The 23704-nt window shown below is 39.3% G+C and overlaps 2 protein-coding genes across 4 annotated transcripts in view; both read right to left on the bottom strand.

The window, feature by feature from the left end:
- Positions 1 to 8228: 8228 nt before the first annotated feature.
- Positions 8229 to 13367, bottom strand: LOC124144091 (integumentary mucin C.1-like). The gene is made up of 4 exons (XM_046513344.2): positions 12659 to 13367; positions 10281 to 10782; positions 9717 to 9859; positions 8229 to 8573 (listed from the first exon to the last, which is right to left on the bottom strand). Exons 1-4 carry the CDS (start codon positions 12890 to 12892, stop codon positions 8430 to 8432), a joined length of 1023 nt encoding a protein of 340 aa, XP_046369300.2. The 5' UTR covers positions 12893 to 13367; the 3' UTR covers positions 8229 to 8429.
- A 93-nt stretch (positions 13368 to 13460) lies between these two features.
- The window catches only part of LOC124144087 (mucin-5AC-like), a 36307-nt gene continuing 26063 nt past the window's right edge, over positions 13461 to 23704 (bottom strand). For all 3 annotated transcript variants that reach the window (XM_048390214.1, XM_048390215.1, XM_046513334.2), the window contains 3 exons: positions 17478 to 17561; positions 16987 to 17118; positions 13461 to 16817 (listed from right to left, as the gene is read on the bottom strand). In XM_048390214.1, coding sequence (XP_048246171.1) covers positions 17000 to 17118; positions 17478 to 17561 — 203 coding nt within the window. In that variant the 3' untranslated portion in view covers positions 13461 to 16817; positions 16987 to 16999. The remainder of the gene's footprint in view (positions 16818 to 16986; positions 17119 to 17477; positions 17562 to 23704) is intronic.

The raw sequence follows: 23704 nt of genomic DNA on the forward strand, positions 1-23704 counted from the left end.
CATTGAAATTTCTGCATTCTGATTAGCTAGCCACATGTTATTGCATTCATTTCCCAAAAAGAATAAGCCACATCCACAGAGGCGCACTGCTTTTATTACTGCGTAATGTTGGGGAATCCCATTATTACAGTCAAGGGAATTCCCTTTCTGCTCACGTGTATCGTCATGCACAGGACATTTAGCGACATTCATGCATATTCTTTGTCCAAAGGCCGGGAATGAGTGAAACAGCAAATGTGCAGGCTCGCTCGCCCGTTTTTATTCCCGCTCGCTTCGGTTCCACTTTCATGTCTTCGAGGTTAATTTCTAACTCGCATTTTTCGACATGTGTTTTCCCATTTTCATGGAAGTAATGTTTGAATCTAGCGGTAACTGACCATGTCATCTGAAACAGCCGCCTTCTCCCAGACATATTTCTTCCGGTTCGTTACAGCCTGACTCTTGCACTTTTTTTCGCCTCTTCCCTTGATTGACAGGTCCTATGAACATTGTTTTGATCCTACTATCCATTGATTGGCTACCGACTGTGTAGGCGTGTCAAGTTTTATGCATAAACTAAACGATCACCTGATTCATGTCACGCCACAGTATGTATTCATACACCTGGAATTTTTATCAATTTCGTCATTTTTGTCTGCTTTGATACCTACAACTGGTTTTGGTTAAACCATTGTAGATAAAACATGTATCACGATGTCGAATATTAGTATAAGCATTGACTGATCAACATGACAACATTGATATAAACCTCTAGGAAACAGGTATTGCTTTTATCTACTTTTCGATCTATATATTGAGAATTTCATAGAATGAGGGCCAAACTGTTTGAACGTCGGAGCTTGCTACGTTCATACAATGAACACGACACGTGAAAAGCGTATGAACGACAAATTGCCCTTTTAAAAATATTCCAGCTATATCACAGTGGGGACACAAAAAATGGGCTTCAAACATTGTACCCATGTCGGGAATCGAACCCGGGTCTTCGGAGTGACGAGCGAATGCTTTGACCACATGCCTGCCCTGCTACTTCTAAATAGTGATCACCTCAGATGAATATATACTGCTGAAAGGGGAACGCCAAACCAAAATTTAACACATATGTACTGCACATAACATGAGTGATGGCATATTGCAAACAGGATATTGGTGGAGAGTGTACAGCAGGAAGACAACAGAAGGAAAATGAGAAATGTAAACGTCATGAGAACACAATATATCGTGTGTCCAGCATTATCGTCAAGTACTGCCTGACATAAGCTAAATTAGAGTATTGATCACACGTTCTACCTGGAGTGCATGTGCAGTCTTTTGCAGGGTTTGTGTTTTATGAAGGCCCTATTATACCGGTAAACCAACTCAAGAGGTCCACGGGAATACCTGTATATTGTGGCTCCATAGTAAATGTTGTTTATACATGGGATGCATTTGTTGTGGCATTTTGAAGTTCAAACATGACAATACAGTTTCATAGGGGAAACAATGTGGGATGTCTTGCACCAAGCTTCTTTTCCACCAGTGGAGTAGACAGATGCCCACATCATTACTCTGCCACCGCCAAATCTGTCGACCTCCCGTATGCAGGACGGCAAAACGATAATGGCGACAGTATTCCATCGCAAGTTAGGCCATACTCTACCTTCTTGTCACCTCAGACGTTGCAACGATGCATATAATATGAATGAGCCTACACAAGTAGCTGACTGCTCTTGGCATGTAATGGTATTGTAGAGAGATCCTGCAGCATTCACCAAGGACCATAGAGTTAATTGAATTATTGCTCAGACTTAAAATTCTTTCATATACGTTTATCTGAATTAGTTCTGTAACTTGTTAGACAATATATTCAATATGTGGTTTCCAAATTGTCAAACCATTGACATAGAATGAGACCTATCGTAAAATCAAATATTTCAACATTTCATTATATGTCACAAGTTTTCGAGACAAATGTCGATAGTGATGATTTTGTGCCTTGTGCTGCTAAACATATTTGTAATTTGGTCTATGAGAGTTATGGAGCGAAAATAGTTCAAAGATAAAAGCAATTTTTCAGTTTTTTGGTTGTTGCCCTTTGAAATACCACCATGTCTGAATACATTAATTACGTCTTGTTAAGACGCATAATTATTCCTGCAGCATTACACAACTCTTCAACAAAGTAAATTTTCTTCTGCTGTTGTTTAGAGAGTGGGATACAGCTCAAACATTATGATAAAGCGAAATGCTTCCCTCAAAGACAAACCTGCATCCAATCAAGGTAATGGATACAACCTACTCCCAGAGAGGCATGAAACTCGTCGGGACCCTCAACAAGACGAACACGGGTAATTTAAAAGTGCAACATCTCACTTCTACAATGTCGATGTATGTACTTCGAGTAGAGCAGACTTGATGACACAGATTTATAATGAGCAGTAGATCCCCATTTATCTGTATTGTTCTGCTTTCAGTATAGCTCCGAGAATACGGGAGTTATTACAGATTCATTAATATGTAATATTCCAAGATTGTGATGACTCCAGCATACAAGTCAAAGTTGTCTTGACAGTTGTGAAATCTCATAGCGATTCGGGGGACAGAGGTCATTCCAAACTGAAAGTTGTTATATTTTAAGTTGCCTGACCATGCGTGCTAGTCAAGGTGTGTTTCAACATGTGACGTTTGCAGGAATCGTTCTACATTTGATCCATATATCTTTTTCCGAAACAGAAAAGTGTATTTGCGGTTACTACAACATTCACACCATGTATTGCACTTTTTTTTAGAACAAAAACATCACAGAAAAGCAGGTGCAGTTACGAATGCAGAAAAACAATCGATCTCCTTACAGAAACAAATCTAGATCTCACCAAGTCAGCAATACATAAGCTTGCCAGGCATTTCCATTGGACGATGTTCAACACAATGATCAGTACAGAAAATTTATTTGGAGATGATAATACAAAACATTGTTAGCAAGTGAGTGTATTTGACGAATATTAACTCTGAAACCTTTAAATACGTATTTATCACAAATACACACATTATGCATTTTATCACATGTATCGGGTTCGAAATAAGAAGTCGAAGCAATACCGAAACTTGGATCTTGCATCCTTGACCTTTGTGAATAATTCGTATATTCTTATATGTCTTCCTCTTCACTTCTGAAGTTTAGAGGTTAAAGAAAGTTGTGTGTATGTTGCATGTTAACCCTAACGTGATTCACCGAAATTATCACAATCACATTCCTTTCCTTTAATACATGTTAAAATTATTCTCAAAGAATAAGTCAATGGGAAACAGGCAAGCACTTTCATTTATGTGGATGAATTACATACGAAAGGACATCTGTCATATTGCTAAATGGCCACTCAATACAAGTGATCTTCTCATCTTAAGGAGAAACCTCCTTTGTGGAATGGTACGTTATGTCTTCGTGAACATTCGAGGACTTGTATTTCAAATTGACAAAACATGATAATAATATTTGAATCTTTGTTCAATTATTTGTTTGATGCTGCTGACGGACTTTCAGTTCTTGATGCTAAATTTCTGACTGTATCACATATTCTGACAAATAGAACCTTGAGGCAAAGTGGCAAGAAACTTATTAAATCAAATTACAATCCCCATGTAATATACGTTTTACTGGAGGAAATGACCATGCTGGTATAACCTCATTGCCAACGGAACGACCGTGAAACCACCGAAGATAAGGGCAGCTCATAAAGCATTTCTCGTTGACAATTCCCAAAAGTGGTTTCAAAGTAAGATAATATCCCAGGAAAATCAATAATGTCGTAAATCTGTATAACGATTTGCCATGGGAACAAAAGAATTATATAAACTAGCGCAAGGGGAATGTTTTGTTGTGACAACGATAGTCTCAAGGATGTTGCTATGTTTTAACCAGATATAATGTCACGATATTGTGAAGGAGCATGAACACAAGACCGGATAATGTCATTAAATAATCATTATACAGCTTTATTGTCCAGATCATGTTACCTTGCAGGTCCGATAAATCACATCCTGTCAAATACGTGTAATTCACACAGATGAGAAGATCGTTAAAATTTGCCGTGCAGCTTATTCTGAATAATGAAGTTGATACGGCGCTTGATTCTGCTAACTTCAAGACACTTCAACTCTCGCTATGCTATGTTGGCGTCGGTGAAGACAATGTTGGGGAACTGTCATATCTGATATTCATTTGACTTAATCCTGAATCATTCTTTGTGTAACTTTTGTAAGTTTACTAACAGTAATTCAAATACTTCCATAAAAACATAGGAGTTTAGAAAGTCGCATGTACCACCAAACATAATTCAGTTTGTTAAACGCACTGTCAGCGTGAACAACTATTGTGTCAGGCATGGACATGAACAGAAGTAGGTCAAGTTTAGCCAGGTCGAAGTTGGGGGTGGAGAGATAGTCATTCTTAATATGTATCAGTGATGGGGAGTTACTTCAAACAAACAGGTACATGAGTATATTCGTTCGTATTTCCACATTACGTCACCACCCCTACAATGGGAGATGTTATGTTAATTTCCAAGCAACGAACTGGTTGATCCCAAACAACCCAGATATGGAACGGTTTGCTGTGAAATCAAATATATATATTTGATTTCACAGTAAACTGTTCCATTGCCACCTTTAGTTTGAACTAATCAAAAAGTTAAATGAATCTTCTTGACCTTGATTAATATGTGTTACATTTATCGCTGCCTGTAAAGCCTTTTCAGAATCTTCCAAGAAATAGTAATTTCGCATTCCCAAAGACTAACGTTTTAAAAGCGTTCTTGCCGTCATGGTAGAATGGAGGTAAACCTACTGCGTAAAAGCGCTCGGTTCCAAAATGAAAGAAGAGGTATCAAAGCGAGACGACCACGAATTACGAAACAGAGAGTTTATCTCGTAAATATATCAATCTTTAATTCCATCAAACTTTACCTGACATAGTCCATAGATGTAGCTGGCGTCCTTCTATTCAACCATAGCAGTGATTTATTTCTAACAGTTATCCTGAGACATATTGCGTTTAAAATATTCTGTATAAGTGGAATTTTATCCATACACTTCAAAACAAAAGAATTGTTGAGACTGGACAGTCAATAGGTGTTTTGTTATCACAAATCTCATGCGTCATCAACTCTCATGTGTTGTATCAATCAAAACAGACACTGGCATGTCGTAAAGCATTATCACATGAAACTGATTAATGTTAGATGCATTAAAATATTCATCAGGGCGTATGGCTAGCTCAATAACGGCAACACATTGCAATAATGGAATTTCAATAGATGGAGCAATTCACATGAATGCCTGATTAGTTTACAGGCCGACTTTGTATCATAAGAGTACCGCTTGATGAAACACTTAACATTTGTATGCAAACTGTGTGATGGCGGATTCTTCCCGTAGGGCAGAACACGCGTCCCCTTTTCGCGAACATTTGGTCTCGTCACTTTTTCTCAGTATCCCATACCTATAATTTTCACCACTACTTTGCCCTTTGCGCCCTATGAAATCTGTCTCGGCAGATAATCGACATTGTTTATTCTCTGACTTTGACGTTTTATTTGTATTCAGTAAACATCGCATAAACAAGGAGTCACTGAAAACTAATTGATGTTTGATGCAGTGCAGTATTCATAAGGACGTGTGCCTTGTTCGGATCTGTAGTAACGCTGCTATTGTTTGTGATACTTGCAATGTGTTGTAGCATGACGTTCTTCACGATGTAAACAGGGATGATCAAGTCCTTGAGATGAGATGCGCCCCTCAGACGTGCCTGAGACAGTTGGTCGCGTGTTTTTCCCCAAAATCGCCATAACATATTTTTTATTAAGGTGTCAGCCCTATATCCGTACTCGTATGTCTCACGATTGTTGTAAACATACACGGCTGGCATCACTTCAGGCAATCTTTTAACATCATTCTGACATGGCATGATACATCGGAAACACTTTTCAAAGATGTCAACATTCACTCCAAAGTTTGTTGTTTCTAACTAAGGCAATGCTTATCATTTTATTCCAAAGACACGGAACTCACTCTTTACTCAATAGGTTTGTGCTTTAGAGAAGATCAATCCATGACTTGGTTCGGATGATACGCATCACTATTTACTTCAACATCGGAGGTGTATGTACCAATTCCACTCTGACAATACAAATGCCAAAAGAGTTTGACATGACACCTGAGCTTCTTTTGTAATTGATGTAGTTTACTTTTAATTTAGGTGTTATCACTAGTTGGAAAAAGCGTGTGTAGTTTCGGCTTTGTTGGTTAAGTGATCTTTATCCTCGTAGGTAGTAAAATGTGATATATGGATGTTATAGTTATTGAACTCCTTGGGTGTCGACACGAACTACACTGTGATTGAACTCCTCAATGTGAGTGTGTCATTGTACTGAACAATAAAAACGTAGGTTCCTTAACCCTGTCAGAATGCGTCGATCGAGGATTCGAATCACTGCTCTATATCAGTTGTATGACGTCTACAGGAATTCACTTATGATAAATATCATTGTCACCAGGTGAGCCGTTGTGACATGTTCCTTTTGTTTAATGCCGAATTAAAGCTAATTGACGAGTGCCTGTAATATTCACGCCTCAACAAATGATTGATACTATGAGCAACACCCCGATGATGTACTAATGGCACACATTCAAACGTCCCAAAGCCTGACATCGCGATTCATGAGATCTCGTCGTAGCAGGAATCCCCTTGAGACGACCTGTCAGAACCAACTAATCAAATGTAAACAAGCAAAACATGTGTTGTGTAAGGCCATATCCTACTGAGAGAATATTGTGCTGAAGCTCTGTTATCATGCTTTTCTGGCCATATCTTGATGTCTGAACCCTTAAGGGATACCAGCCTTGGAATAAACCAAGTCATCCAGAACCAACTTGTTTGTCTCCTAACTATTCATGTGATTTTTTAAGTGAGTATATCATAAATATATCTGACATCACTCATCTCCTGGGAGTATAATAGGATATATATCGTCTCCTAGAACTCTTCAAATATATTACCGACAGTCAGCATGATCAATTGTTAATCAAGCTAATCAATATGTGCAGCACAAAGCGACCAATGTTTGTAACAGACATAAACAAAAAAGACAGCAGCAGAAATCTGCATTTATAATAATTTAAGTGAATGTCAAAAAAGGCAAATGGCGATGGATATATTGCTTACTACAACGTCTTGAATTATTTTGTTAAAAAGAAGCGAATAAATTAATATCCATTTGAAGCACGTCTGTAATAATGAGTTGGATTACAGTAAGTCACTGGCTCGCATGCCTGGTCGTAAGAGGCGGTGTATTTAGAATGTGTCTTCTGAACTTGTTGATAGCGTGATTGTTGTCCTTGATGACGTAGATCGTTGCAAATGTTGTCAGTCAGTGGTTTGACAAATTTAGATGACTCACAGGCGGCCGTGATATCTAGAATAATGTGGAGTTATACCAATTAGTACAGTGCAGACCCATATTTCACATATGAACAGTTTTGAACTGTATCGTACTGCCATTTGGAAGCGCATATGTGAGCATAGAGTCTTCATATCAAAGACTTCGTATGGCGTGCACATTGCTGATGGTCACAATGTAAAGTTTATTTTATCCTTATTGAGGTGAAATAGTTTGTTTTGAGAAGCCTTTGGTGAAAGTCCGAACATAAACCTGTCGCAAATGACACGTGACCCCTCATCTCTCTGAGAGAAAATAATCATACGTGAGCTCCAAAACTAAGTAAAATGTGAATTCAATTCAATGGGAAGACTGGATTTTTGACATGGCCCCTATATGGCTTGGTGGAAGAGGTGACTACATTTGATTTGTCGGAAAGTTTGTTTGGTATTTTTGGTGTTTGTCCTAACAGTCATTAATATTCCAGCAGCCCTCAAATAGTCCTCTCTTGACCAGGCAAACCAGTGGTTGATAGTTTGAGCACCAATCCACGACATCGCTATACGATGACACGCAATCACCAAAGTCACCCAAGTTTCTGACACAGAATCCCGACCACGTACCTGTGCTTTCAAAAATAATTAGTTGCCTACAATTACCCTTTCAAATATTATGCTGTTATGTCTACATTCTATATTTTGATATGTTAATAAAACCAATATTAGTCTGACATGAGTGTGAGTGAAAGTCAGAAATGATAGATGGTTTGCACACTGCTTGCGTAAAATGTTATTGCAATGAAAGAGAAAGATTCGATGAGGTCACAATTTTTATTCAGAAATGTGAAGGGATAATAAAATAAAACACCAGTACGTAGTGATGTACATTTCCATTGTGTAGGTATTTATTTCCATTTATCATGGCCAGCAGTAGTTATGAGACCCATTAGTTTAAGTGTTGATTGCATACATCTTGCATGACACGGAACAAGAGACCAATTAGAACAGCTGTTGTACACTAGACAATCTTATAGATGGAAATCATCCAGCCTCCTCCACACATCGTGCTTCTGTCACCAGGACATGGGACGTTGCATTCACTGTCGGGTTTCTTCATGAACCCATCTTTGATGACAGCACCACAGAAGCATTGACGCCCTGCCTGGAATCAGAAGTAGCATGTGCAATACTGTATCTGATTTCCTGCTTATTTGGAAACTCCAACACTAAGCCCCTGATAACCTGATGTATATGTCTGAACCTGTGATTCTGAAGAAGGGAATAAACAAACTGGACATGAGGTGCTCGTCACAAAAACAATTGAATTAACATCATGGTACAAATCTGCAGGTTGCCAGCAACAGAAATGTGAGTATCTCGTGGTTATTATCCGAGATGTATCCGGTTTGAGGGGCTGGTGTGATGTGTTTGTTTGGTGTACTAGTCTGATGGTCTAGTCTGGTGTATGGGCCTGATGAAATGTTATCATGTATGAGGTTCTGGTCAGATGTACTGCTCTGAGATACTGGTCAGATGCATAGAGTTGATTTAATGTTAGTCTGATGTATTTGTGCAATGACATGAAATATACCAAGTTACCAAAATCGAACACCCGATCAAATTCTCCTCATACGATACTCCATAGGAACCAATTCTTACCCAGAAACCCCATGTCCTTCAATATAGCATAGTGATGTGGATTATGACATGTGCATCGATAGTATGTGCATCGCTTCTACAGAACATACTAAATATGCATCCCTTAATATCATGGGAATCTGTACTGATACATGGTGTTCTTGCAACCCTACTTTGGGCAATCTCTGTCTTCCCACTGGTACAAATGTAGAATGTTCCAACTCAAACCACCAGTATCTTGCCGCAGAGTGACATCATATTGGCTCTGTTACCATTTTAACTTAACCGGAAGAATAATAACTACTGTTTACCCATGTTTGACCTGTAAAGAAGTTTTAAGTCTTGTGTTGTAGACGGTAGCTCACAAATATTTGTTTTAGTTACATATAAGCCTTGTTTGTCATGTCAGCTTTAAATTTAAATTGATACAGGCTGTCTCACTCGAGTTTTGGTATCTTGCTAGGTACCTTTCCTCGACCAATGCGTTCGTCCTTCACCAAGTATTACATGGAGTTTGGGAAACAAACTAACTAGATTTGAAAATCGGCAAGTGATTTCATCTGCTTTTAAACTTAAACACTTGTGTTTCTTTCTGCTGCATTTGAATATGTGTACTATGGTTGATTATTTAAAGAAATATATTATTATAAATTTCAAAATTGTCTACCTCAGTTCCAAAGTAAATGTAGTTCATTCCGTGGCAGTGAAGCTTGCACGTTTCAGTTGTCAGGCATCTTCTGTCCCCCATTAAGCCGTATGGAAGTACACGACTCTTGTCATCGGTGTAACACCCAACGTATGTGTATGGAACTGTTTGAGTAGATAAATAATAATGATCAGTAGGGGACATAAAATATAATGTGAACAGATTAGCCAAATGTAATTGGTTATGAAATACATGCAAATAAATTGTTATAAGAGAAAGACGTGCTCACGACCAAGCATGACGAACATGTGAAAATTAAAGAAATTTACTTAATGTTAATGGTAGAATGGTATGATCCCTGTGTACATCATATGCACAAAAATAAATTGTTTGCGATTACTGAAGAAGTATATTATATAAACACTGCTTACTTAATGAGACACAGACAATATTAACGTCTAACACGGTAATAAGTTGTTATGATGATGAAATCTCATATATGTAGTTTGAACATATATTTTTTTTCAGTAAAAGAAATCCGAGTACTTGTAGCTGTAAACACGAGACGTGTCGCACTACACCTACCATTTGCCTGATTAACAGTGGCAGGACATGTCGTGGTAGTAGTCGTAGTTGTTAGAGTCGTGGGTGTGGTTGTGGTAGGCGATGGAGTCGTGGTGGTGGTGGCTGGTGATGGAGTCGTGGTGGTAACGAGAGGTGGTTGAGTCGTGGTGGTAGTGGTAGGTGGTGGAGTCGTGGTGGTAACGGGAGGTGGTGGAATCGTGGTGGTAGTGGTAGGTGATTGAGTCGTGGTGGTGGAGTGAGGTGGTGGAGTCGTGGTGGTAGTGGGAGGTGATGGAGTCGTGGTGGTAGTGGTCGGTGGTGGAGTCCTGGTGGTTGTGGTCTGTTGTGGAGTCGTGTTGGTGGTAGTGGTTGCAGATGGCGTCGTTGACGGTGTGGTAGTAGTGGTTGTGGTAGTGGCGGCTGTTGATGCCACACACACGTAGTTAGTCCCTGCTTCAACTGGCACACAAACCTCGTTCTCTTTACACGGACGGCCGCGACAAACCATCCCCTGGAACTCTTTCTGCCAACACATATGAAAAAAAAACATTACAGTTTCTACTCTGAATATTGGATTTCATTAGGACATACATACAGGATGCGATAATATTTTTGAGTGAAAAGCTCCCGTGGATCTTTTCAAAAACCTGTTCTAAATGTAGAAAAAAATGAAACACAGGTTAGATACATGGATACATGAAGTCTTTTTAAGTGTCCCCCAATATCGTATTGCTGAAATATTACTTGAAGCAGCATTAAACCCAAATCATTCCAAACTAGTTTTTAAGGGTAGTGATAACAGTAATCGTTGAGTATAGCAACACGAATGAACCTGCTCAATTCTAAATCTGTCTATCTCGAAATGTATCCTTCTGTGGAGTACTCCCGTATATATATATCTCTTGTTTCCAGTTCATCATTCTCCTATTACCTAGAATGTGCATCTTTTGGCCCTAATGGCCGCAAACAATTATTTCTTATATTATTTGTAAGGGTGTGGTTGTGGGCTAGTGGCGAGGTTGCAGGGTAAAGGGTGAACTTGGAGAAAAGGTTTGGTTGTGCGAAATGATTGAGGTTGTCGAGATGGTGAAAAGTTTTGAGATTGCGTGAGATTTTCGGCAAGGGGTGACGATATAGGTTGTGGGGGGCGGCTGGGGTTGTTGGGAACGGGGCGTGGTTTTGCGAAAGAGCTGAGGTTGTGGGAAGTGGTGATGTTTGGCAAGCGGTATACTTGTTGGAAATGAGTGCTGTTGTATGTGGTTGTGTGAAAGCTTGCGGCTTTTGTGAAATAAATGAGGTTGTGCGAATGGGGTATAATTGTGAGGTGAGGTGAGGTGAAATTGAGTTTAACGTCGCGTCCAAGATTATTGCACTTATATAGCGGGTATAATTGTGAACATGGACACAACTTTGTGTGAAATCGAGCGATTTTGTCAGAGTGGTGCAGTTTTGTGGAAGGGTGAGAATTTATTGAGTGGTGTTTGGTTGTGAGGAGAACATATGCAGTTGTGTGGAGGGGGCGTGGTTGAGCAAGAGGTGATGCTGTTAGAAAGGGGTAAGGTTGTGGGAAAGGGGCGCTGTTGTGAAAAAGCTCTGCGGTACTAGCAATATTCATGCAATATCACGGCGGGGGAAACATGAAATGGGTTTCACACATTGTCCCCATGTCGGAAATCGAACCTGGGCCTTCGGCGCGACGAGCGAACGCTTTAACCACTAGGCTAGGGTTTAGTTTCTGGGAAAAGTTTGATGGTTGCGAACAAGAGGCGTGAAAGGACAACTTTCATATTCTGAAACATGCTTCATGTATACAGCTTTATAAATACAACTGCATGCATACAAATAAAGACTTTTTTTACCAACACCAATTCTCAATTTCTCAATGACAAAGGGTGTGTGTGTGTGGGGGGGGGGGGTTGGTGTTAGTCCTAGCTGAATACATCTATAATGAGTTGTCTGTGCCCTTTAAATGGGTAAAGACATTAATCTATGACTCGGGTAAGAAAGTGAATGTCAAACTATAAAACGCGAGAAAGACAATGTAACGCTTATACACTTTACATTTCCACAGTAGCAGAGTCTTGTTTATACGTGATCAAAGTGGACTACCATCAAGGAGGAACACTGTTTTCATTCCGTAAAGTATGGTGGATGATTAATTCAAGATTGGAAATACCTTTCTTTTCCCAGTCATATTCATATCTGTGTAGTGTTACAAAAGGGAACAACAAAGTCCCAACACATTCAGTACAATAATATCATGAATGGGTTTGTAATTACTCACTTATTTAATGAAGATAACAATACACTATTTCTTTTATTATACAAATAGGAGACTATGCTATAATTACAATGTAGTGATTTTCATCCTTTATATGTTATTATGTTATTCAACTTACCCAATACTTTGCAAGGGGCATCGTCTCTGTCCCAGTGTCACCTTGTGTGTGCAGATGGCAGCTTCTTGTGACAGCATCCCAGGTGTAGGAGCCACACCTAGTTGTGTAGGTACACAGAGAACCACATCTCAGGGAGGAAGGCACCACCCTGGTAAGGAACACCTCCTCGCCTTTACATGTGGCGTGGCTACATATAATGTAGACTGTAACTACCTCAAATACAAACATGTACATAGCTGAGGGTACTGTTCGATGTTACTTACTCCAACAGAGGCAGACCAGCGACAAACATGCAAACAGTAACGAACAGCTTAATATATCAGGCGTTGGGGGATTAACGTGCACATTAATATTGATAGTGAAGTTCTGCAAGTGCTAACTTAAGAACTGACAACTTATTGATTGATTTTCTATAAGTTAGGGACGGCGGTTTTCTTTTGGGTAGAGCAACAACAAAGTAAGGAAAATGATTAGAATGTTTGAGAAGATTTGATTGAACACATATTAATCCTTCACACACAGAGAGGAAGACAATGTCTCTCACTAGATCCCACAACAACCTCCCGTTGTATCCATCCTACACATGTTCACATATATTTCATTCCATCCTACACATGGTCACATGTATCTCACTCCATCCTACAAATGGTCACGTGAACAGCCGGGTAGAATAGATCTTCAGCAACCGATGCTTGCTGTAAAAGGCGACTATGTTTGTCGTAAGAGGCGACTAACGGGATCGGGTGATCAGGCTCCCTGACGGGGTTGATGCATGTCATCGATCCCAAATGCGTGGATCGATGCTCATGATATCAATCACTGGATTGTCTAGTCCAGATTTGATTAATTACAGACCGCCGTCATATAGCTGGAATATTATTGAGTGCGGCGTTAAACAACAACGAAACAAACAAAACAAACATGGTCACGTCTCCCATCCCACCCTAAACATGTAAACATATATTTCATTCCACCCTACACATGGTCACCTAATATCTCACTCCATCCTATACATGGTTACGTCACTCATCCCGTCCTAAACATGTCCACATATATTTCACTCCACCTTTCACATGGTCACACATATCTCATTCCATCCTACACATAGTCACCTCACTCATCCCGTTCTAAACATATATCTCACTCCATCCTACACATGGTCACATATATCTCACTCCATCCTACACATGGTCACATATATCTCACTCCATCCTACACATGGTCACATATATCTCACTCCATCCTTCACATGGTCACATATATCTCACTCCATCCTACACATGGTCACATATATGTCACTCCATCCTTCACATGGTCACATATATCTCACTCCATCCTACACATCGTCACATATATATCTCTCCATCCTACACATTGTCACATATATCTCACTCCATCCTACACATGGTCACATATATCTCACTCCATCTTACACATTGTCACATATATCTCACTCCATCCTTCACATGTCCATACATATCTCACTCCATCCTATACATGGTTACATCACTCATCCCGTCCTAAACATGTCCACATGTATTTCACTTCACCTTTCACATGGTCACACATATCTCATTCCATCCTACACATAGTCACCTCACTCATCCCGTTCTAAACATATATCTCACTCCATCCTACACATGGTCACATATATCTCACTCCATCCTACACATGGTCACATATATCTCACTCCATCCTACACATGGTCACATATATCTCACTCCATCCTTCACATGGTCACATATATCTCACTCCATTCTACACATGGTCACATATATCTCACTCCATCCTTCACATGGTCACATATATCTCACTCCATCCTACACTTGGTTGCATATGTTTCACTCCATCCTACACATTGTCACATATATCTCACTCCATCCTACACTTGGTTGCATGTGTTTCACTCCATCCTACACATTGTCACATATATCTCACTCCATCCTACGCATTTTCACATACATATCACTCCATCCTTCACATGGTCACATATATCTCACTACATCCTTCACATGGTCACATATATTTAATTCCACCATACACATGGTCACGGCACTCATCACTCATTTTTTTATAGCCAATAAAGAAAGACGTTTATTGATGTTGGTTTGTGTATATTTGTTTATCTTTTTGCTTAACGCAGCACTCATAAATACTCCAGCCATATGCCGGCGATCTATAAATAAGATTAGACCAGAATATCCAGTGATTGACATCATGAGCATCAATCTACACACTTGGAATGCGATTACATGCATCAACCAAGTCAGCGACCCCGATGTCCTTCTCCAGCCTATAACAAAATACCAACAAAACATATATGCAGGTAACTGCAGATGATAACGGGTTTAATACACCCAGCATACTTCAAATATATTACAGTCTCTTCATACACTAAGTATAATTGTTTTCAATTGTGAAACGCTGGTGGCTATGCAAGGCTAGGTTATTTATTAAATCATTATTTTAAGAAGTCATCAACACAATAAAGTTATGTATATCATGATATTTCCAATGCATATCAGAATTCGTTTTTTTCCTGAAAGATTACACTTTAATACACACAAGCAAAGCTTATAATTCATCTTCGATTTCGTCACCATTACATAGTTTGCGGATGTAATCACTTCTTTGCAATGACAAATGTCTTCCACATTCAATTTTCTAATTGTAACATGCCCAATCTAAAGTGTAGTAAAATATGGCGAGAGCGTTTTCTAGTTATATACATAGTTATACAACTGTTCATAAGCTCTGCTCTGTATTATGTAAGACTGAATTACTCTAATGTGTCATATATGTATCCTGTAATCTCTGCAAAAATTCAACAAAGCCTTGATTGATTCTTACATTAATAAATCTACCAATTATCATGAAAGTTCTTATCACTGTTAGCCAGTTGTTTGTTCCCCATTCGTCATACTGTTGAAGTAGCAGATGACATATTTTTATAATTTATGTGTTCTGGTAATTTAGGTACAGATATATAGCTGGAATATTGTTGAGTGCGGCGTTCAACAACAAACAAAACATAAAAAAAAACATGTCAGGTAACACATACAGGTGTAGAAACTATAAGCATCAGATATAAAATATCTGATAAAATATACAAGTATTGAACAGTTCAAGAGTGTCAAATTTAAGTATGCCACATCAGTAAACAATTTCAATATGGTTTGTATATTTCACATAATATTTATGTGTTATATCACTGCAGCTTTTTCAGTATAATGTAGTATTTTCATATGCTCACAAACAATTATAGTTCATCATTTCAGAATTTCGGACTGACCATTTCATTAGGTTGCCTTCAACAATGTCACTTCGACATATGCTGATGTGACAACATTTATTGATGCAAATTATGTGTACCCGGAAATTCATTGGGAAACTCACACATACTTACACGGAATGATATATATATATAAGTTTACTGTTAAAAATGAATATTAACAAACACTTATACGTCTAAATTAAAATTAAGTTTCTTTGACAGGTATTTAGAAGTTGGAGTACTAAGTAGGGTTAAGAATTTATGGATGAACAACTTCGGTTTGAGTCGGTTGATGGTTGAGATTGCGACGTCTCCATCAAGACGACGAATAACGTCTTTGATAGGCATTTAGAAGTTGGAGTACCATGTAAAGATACTTCACTTGCTTGATAACGGTGTTAGAACCTACACTGAAACGTCGCTCTTAATTGTAATAAGAAGTTGTTCATCCAAAATATTCTCATCCTTACCTATTAAAATTAAGGTTTACATAACCGGATAACACGACACATAGGTCGATCAAGTTTATAGCATTCAAGGCCTTAGTTTGGCTTTATTAACATACAAATGTTCCCATGTTGGTGTAAAAACTTAATTTACATTTACATGTGTTTGTGACGGGTGCTAGATGTGGGACAGGATACGCTCACCTTTTTCCGCGAACACATGGTATCATCACTATTTGATAGTCATCCAAAAACATATGCTCATGACAGAATCGGGAGCGTACAATGGATTTCGATGCTTATATTTTACATTACTACAGATGTGCATTTCGATCCTTGTTAGAAGTTGCATACACATCCCCTGTGACGTCAGTTCCAGACACAAACGGATCTTGGATATTTTTCCTGGGTTTCTGTACTTCAGTGTATACGTCTGAAACTGAAGTTCACACAATTGGTAGTAAGCTTGTGTCATACTTCCATTCATCACTTCATAATCTTTAACCATAGAAAAATGAGAAAAAAGATAACAATATGTGAATCGTCCCTGGACATTAAATATGAACAAATTATCAACTACAAGAGTATGCATTTTAGCTTTCCCTTACCATGTTCAACATTTTAAGGTTTGCCTTTGTTAGGTTTAGCGTACAGGTTCTCTAAGTCGTCGCCACCAGACGAAACCTGCTCCTGTGGTGTACACGTGTTCTCCATTGGCATGTCAACACTCGCGTAGGCATCTGGTGAAGAAATGTGACGTTTAAATGAATTTATATAATATATATCATTACTAGTGAGTGGGTGAGTTGGGTTTAACGCCGCTTTTAACAGTATTCCAGTTATATCACGGCGTGTCAGCTTAATGTGGAAGGAAAGCCCGAAGTGATGCAGGTCTCAGACGTTTACCACTTCGGTGAAACCCACGAGCACGGGTATGGTGCTGACAAACCTAGAAACATAATTGGGGCGAATATATCATTACTTAAGCAAACGTATGAACATGTTATAATTAAGCACATATATAGCAGAGCGAGCATGGTAGTAGGAGTTCAAATATAATGCTTGTAACATTTAGAGTTGCATATTAACATGCAGTTACCTGACAAAATAAAATCCTCCTCCTGATTCGCAGCTGCATTGATTGGAGGGACATTGGATGATCTTTCATATAAGTCATTTTCCACTGAAACATATACAATTACATATAACAGAATACGGAACTTACGCCACGTAAATTGGCTGTGACAAAGGTTACTTTCGTTCAGGGGGATTCGAGAGATGTCATAGGACCTTTGTACGCATCAGTATCTGATGTATAATTACCATGTATGATTGCGTGTATGATACACGTGCATCAGTAGCATGTGTATGACAGACTAAGTGTTTGTGTGATTGTGTCATGTGGATTAGGATGGTCGCCCTTTTTGATTGGTTAAATATATCTAGAAGCGAGAGACGAGCGTCAAAAGTCGACGAGGAATGTAAATAAACTCTCTTGACTCTCGGGGGCACGGGTGGCCCAGTCATCTAAAGCGCTGCGTTCGCTGTGCAGAGTTGTGTCCCATGAGCACGCAAGAAACCTGTGATTGTGGGTTCGAATCCCGGTTCGCCCCGATTATGTTTCAAGGTTTGTAAGCACCATACCCGTGCTCGTGGGTTTCACCGTCTGAGACCTGCATCACACGCCGTGATATAACTGGAATAATGTTAAAAGCAGCGTTAAACCCAACTCACTCACTCAAATCACTCTTGACTTTCAGATCAGGCGATAGCGTAAGCTCTCCTGACTTTCAGAAACAAACAGATGCTTCAAATTGTATGCTCAAGGTGTGAGCAGATGGCATTTGGTCCACGACCACAGGGACATAACTCACAGCAAACAGCTTGCTTTCGGACACTCGCCTTTTAGTTCTTTTAGTTTTCGTAAGTGGTGACACAGCGCACAGGTCATAAATCAGGTGAAGTTAAGCAACGCCAGTTTCGGAGAGTACTTGCATGGATGACAGCTTTCAGCAGAGTGACTCTACGGAGTTTCTAGGAGTTCGGTTCTGCACCAAACTAAAGCACATGTAGTACATGTTTTATCATCCAAAACTGGCTCCCACAGAAGATATCGCTTGGATTAGATCAAGCGATATCTACACTGTAGAAATCGGTGCAATTAAATTACACCACCATGCTTTGCAGACCATTTTGACGTCACTGGCTACCATGACGTCACAATCAAATGACATCACTAATAGCTCTGGTACTGAAGCTGTAAGCAGTACTTTTTACACTGAAGACACTGCTAATTACTGTCTACAAATTGAAAAAGTTCGAAGAATGATGTTGAATGATAAGTAAAATCTCACCCGTGTGTCTTTTGATATCAAATTTATCAATACTCGTTGATAAAAGTGGCAATAATCCTCGGCAAGCCTCGGAATATTACCACTTTTTATCAACTCGTGTTGGTGTATTTGATATAAAAAGACACTCGGGTGAGATTCTCTATCTCTCCTTAGGCAAGTGAATGGTCATAAATCAGGTGAAGTTAAGCAACGCCAGTTTCTGAGAGTACTTGCATGGATGACAGCGTTCAGCAGAGTGACTCCTCAGAGTTTTTAGGAGTTCGGTTCTGCCCCTTACTGAAGCACATGTAGTACATGTTGTCTCCTTAGGCAAGTGACTTTGCTTGAAATGTGCCTCTGTTCACACAGAGGTACAATGAGATGGAAATGAGACAGTTTAATTTCTAGCGCCTGTCAGTCAGCTTTGGTTGTATACGCCCAATGGAGCTGAGAATGAAAATCGGGTGTGCACTGATCAATTGATCAAGAGAATGTTAGCGCTTTGAGCTTACATAGACTAAATGAAGGCCTTTGCAAAATAAATACCCAGATTATCATTAACATTTAAATTTGTATAATCAACTTCACTCACTCACTTTCTCACCAAATCATTTACTCACTCACACACTCAATCATAGGCGTCCTGTTTTTATCATGCAATGCATATTGCTGAAGGATTTGACAGTGAACTACATTATTGATACTTCAGTCGGCAGTTGTGCGAAAAGTGACACTGGTTATCTTGGATATAAATCTTTATGAGAAGCAATTTGCGGCAGGAACTCTTTCTGACATATACTATCATCACAAAGAGATATCAACACAATAACTTGGTTGACTAAATTCGTAATAATGTGACACGTTTCATTTATTAAATGGACGTCAAGAGTAATACTATCACCAGGAGGGATGAATACATTTTCCCTGTAGATTATATCTGTACGGATGCAACTGGTAATACCTAAATTAACTGACTGTAGCGCATCTATATTCACTCTTATTCGATTTGTATTAATTATGAATAAGATTTGGAATCATTTATCGTCTACCCTATTGTTGTAGCACAATGGAAGATGCTAGTAGAGATCTGTCTCCATGGGTGTCTTTAACACAGTCATACACAAAGTCAGCCTCTCAGACAGCACACAAACTATGCTTGAAGTGATCCGCAGACAGTAAGTAAGTGTTAAATGGCAATGCAATTTATTGTTAAACAATGACTGTAACTGTTTTACATTGTTTCTTATGAGATTCACTAGAGGTTAATTGTATTTAGACAATGACTAGTTGTCAGGAATGTTGTGGAAGTTAATGTACGCAGTGATGGGGAAGTTATTATATTAAGATGCTCGAATTGTCTCTATACTTCCGGAAAAGCGTGGGTGATTTCAAACGTTATAGAAACATGTGGAATATTCTGTGATGTTCAAGTGACACTCTTCTTGTCTTGCACCGTGTAGAAAGTGCTAGCAGGTGGAGCGGGTACATGCCTGTCTCATCTCCCGTTCCATCTCACATTTCATCTGACATTACATCATTTCCACTGCTCTCATATTTTCTGCTACCATTGAATATTGTACTACAAATAATTTGTTGATTGTATAGCATGTGTTGTTTGCTAGTTGAATTCACCCTAAATTATTTTATGTAGAGATTACTGGGTTAACATATTGTTTTAATTTGGGATTTGACACGTAACAGGAACAGTGGGGCTCGACTGGGATCGAAATTTAATAAATCACAAATTATTTGTCAAATTATTGAATAAACTTTTTATTGTCTAATTTGGTGTGAAGCCAAAAACGACCATGATGTTTTGGGAAGAGGAGTTAGGAGTTAACCGACCTTCTACGAAACAACTGGTCAAATTGGCGAGAGGTTACAAATCTGACATTAAATCATGTAGGATTACGGCCAAAGTGACGCAATTTTGATAACGTTCCTAGCTGAAGAAGACATTTTGGCAAATGCTGCTTTGGCTTTGTTTGAAGAAAAAACTGTTGTTTGGCTTTAAAGAGATTAGAATTTGAAAGAGAAAAAAATAGCAATGGAAAAGAAAATTTGACTTAGAGAAATGGAAGCAGAAACATTTGGAATTAAAGCTGAGAATGAAAAATTGTGATAGGAAGCTGATAATGAAATTAGGCAGAAACAACAAATTTCAGAATTATCACTCTTTCGGTGAGTCACTAGGTGATGGATCCTTATATTTTTTTCCAAGCAGATTAGACTTGTTCCACCACTCTCTGAACGTGTTCAACAGGTGTTCTTACATTTTGAAAAGGTGACTGGCAGTTTGAAATGGCCTCAAAATCAGTGGGGCACTCATGAAGAGCAACCTCCGCGTGGTCAATGCTGGATAGCGCTAATCGCTCTTCCCCCGACTAAATTGGGCAACCTGTTTGCCGTGGGTTGCACTCCTGTGTCGGTGGAGGAAGGGGTTCTGGTGGTTGAGGGCACTGGACCAGGAACCGATGGTTCTTTTGCCAAACACACCACTTTGACCCTGACTTCACCTACACGGGTGGTAGCATGGGCTTGGTTCTATCAATCGGCTGGTGACGCAATTTTGCCAAGATTGTACAGCCAAAAGGCCGTTGCTCATAGGGCAATCTGGCGCTGTTGACCTCCAAATTCAATATGTATCCATTTTCTTGTCATGGGCAGAACCGACCTGGCATTTAAGTTCGTATACAAATATTGCTCTTTGTGTCATATTCACTGACGTATAACAACCCTGTATCCCTGGTGTTTGCATCCTGGAAATCCGATGCAATTTAACACTGTCCTTGTTGACACTCATTTTCTTTCAGCATGGCTCAAAATCATTCTGGTTCTAAACAAAGACATTTAGATACAAGTTCGTCTGAAATTGATACACATGTTGATTCCTTGGCTTGATTCCTTGTGATCGAAGCTACAGATCATGAACCAACAAAATTGATCCCTTTCGCTATATCCAAAGCTGTTCATGGCTATTGTGGGGATGTGAAAAACGTGACACGTTTGCGCAGTGGATCTCATTTGGTGGAATGTGTGCAAAAGCAGCAATTTATTCATTTATAAACAATCACCCAGTTTGCCGATGTGAATGTTGCTGTTTCTACACACCGGACTCTGAACTCTTACCGTGGCATTGTCCGTGACAGGACACGTTCACTGTCGGATATGTCAGAAGCCGAAATTGTTTCAGAACTTCAAAGTCGAGGAGTTCAATCAGGCAATCGTTCACCCGAAAGAATGAAAAATCAAATATTGTTCAAAAGAAAACATATCTGTTCACTTTTGACCGTCCATCGGTTCCGAATTCGATTAAAGCTGGTTATATCAACATAGGAGTAGAGCTGTAGGTCCCCAATCCACTCCGATCCTACAAGTGTCAAAAGTTTGGACATGGTTCGAAAACTTGTACTCGCCCCAACGTTTGTCTTCGTTGTGGTGGCAACCATGAGAGTACGTACTGTAGTCTAGACCTGAAATGTTCAAACTGTGAAGGCCAACACATGGCCCTTTCCAAATCCTGCCCTATTCATCAGGCCGAAACCCAAAAACGAGTACCCCCCCCCCCCCCCCCCCCCCCCCGAAAAAAAAAAGTTAAAAAGAAATCAGACACTCCGTACCCCATCTTCTTCATAAGTATCTCTCAACAACTCCTTTAAATGCTATAGTTGTACCCATACATAAACCTAGACGGGATCACAGTGACCCCTCAATTAAAGACCCATTTCATTGACCAGTTGCGTTTGCAAAACCATGGAATTACAAATATTCAGTGTGGCTTTCGTAAGAATTGAAGTACTGTTGACCATTTGGTTCGGCTCGAATCATTTGTGAAAAATGCAATAATCAATAACCAGCATACAGTGTCTATCTTTTTCGATTTAGAAAAAGCGTATGACACTACGTGGAAACACGGGATTTTAAAGGATTTATGTGATTTTGGATTGCGAGGCCATTTGCTTCAATTTATATCCAAGCTTTTAACTGACAGACAATTTCAGGTCCGCGTAAGTTCTACCCTGTCTGATCATTACCATCAGGGTCAGGGTGTCCCACAAGGCAGGATTTTGTCTGTCAGTCTATTTAGTATAAAAATAAATTGTCTTTCAAAGGTTTTAAGTGATTCAGGTGACGAGAATAAGTCAGTTATGTCCGATAGTATCAACATAGATAGAGCGTCATGTGATAACATTATAAACAATGCCGGAAAACATCTTGTCAATATGTGTGCCGCTCTCGATGTGTCTATTCTAAATGGTCGCTGTGGTACGGATTTAGGTATAGGTGATTATACTTACATCGGTCACTCAGGCTCCAGTGTAATAGACTACATTATTGTATCCAACAGTCTATTCTTCCACTGTTATACATTTGATATTGTGTCCAGGGCAGAATCCTCACACCTTCCACTATCTTGTTCATTTCAAGCACGTGACCTGGAGATTCCTGTTGTGACAGCAGGGGCCGCACGTGCGCCTCGTGAAAACTACCACTATGTGTGGGACATGGCGAAACTACAACAGTTCAGGGATAATCTTGTACTGCCACATGTGGTTGATTGTTTTGAACAATGTACTCTGTTACTACCAGATAATATAGATGGTGCTATTAACTCATTCACGGACGCCATTTGTACAGCTGCTCAGTGCATGAAAAGGACTTGTAAGTCTCGCGACAGTCACACACAACCCTGGTTTGATAGCGTGTGTCGGTACTACAGGTGGGAGAGAGAGAGGTGTCTCAGAATATATAGACATCTTAAAAGTGATAGCACCTTAGTTAGTTATTTAAAATCAAGAAATACGTATACAAGTTTATTACGTGATAAAAAGAAAAGTTATAATGAATATATGCGTAATAAGGTTGTATCTAGTCTTCCAAATAGTAAATGTTTCTGGTCTACCATAAGAGGATTATCTCAGAGTACGGCAACTCGTGTACCTAACATATCACTAGAACAATGGGTCGATCATTTTAAAGATGTGTTTGACAA

The sequence above is a fragment of the Haliotis rufescens genome, unplaced genomic scaffold, assembly GCF_023055435.1.
Source record: "Haliotis rufescens isolate VD_foot unplaced genomic scaffold, xgHalRufe1.0.p SCAF_87, whole genome shotgun sequence".
Classification (NCBI taxonomy): domain Eukaryota; kingdom Metazoa; phylum Mollusca; class Gastropoda; order Lepetellida; family Haliotidae; genus Haliotis; species Haliotis rufescens.

Coding starts and splice junctions, on each gene's coding strand:
- LOC124144091 (XM_046513344.2), bottom strand. CDS start 12,892: ATGTACATGTTTGTATTTGAGGTAGTTACAGTCTACATTATATGTAGC. Junction 10,783..12,658: donor TGCCCCTTGCAAAGTATTGG/GTAAGTTGAATA, acceptor ATGTGTTGGCAG/AAAGAGTTCCAGGGGATGGT. Junction 9,860..10,280: donor CACTGTTAATCAGGCAAATG/GTAGGTGTAGTG, acceptor CTACTCAAACAG/TTCCATACACATACGTTGGG.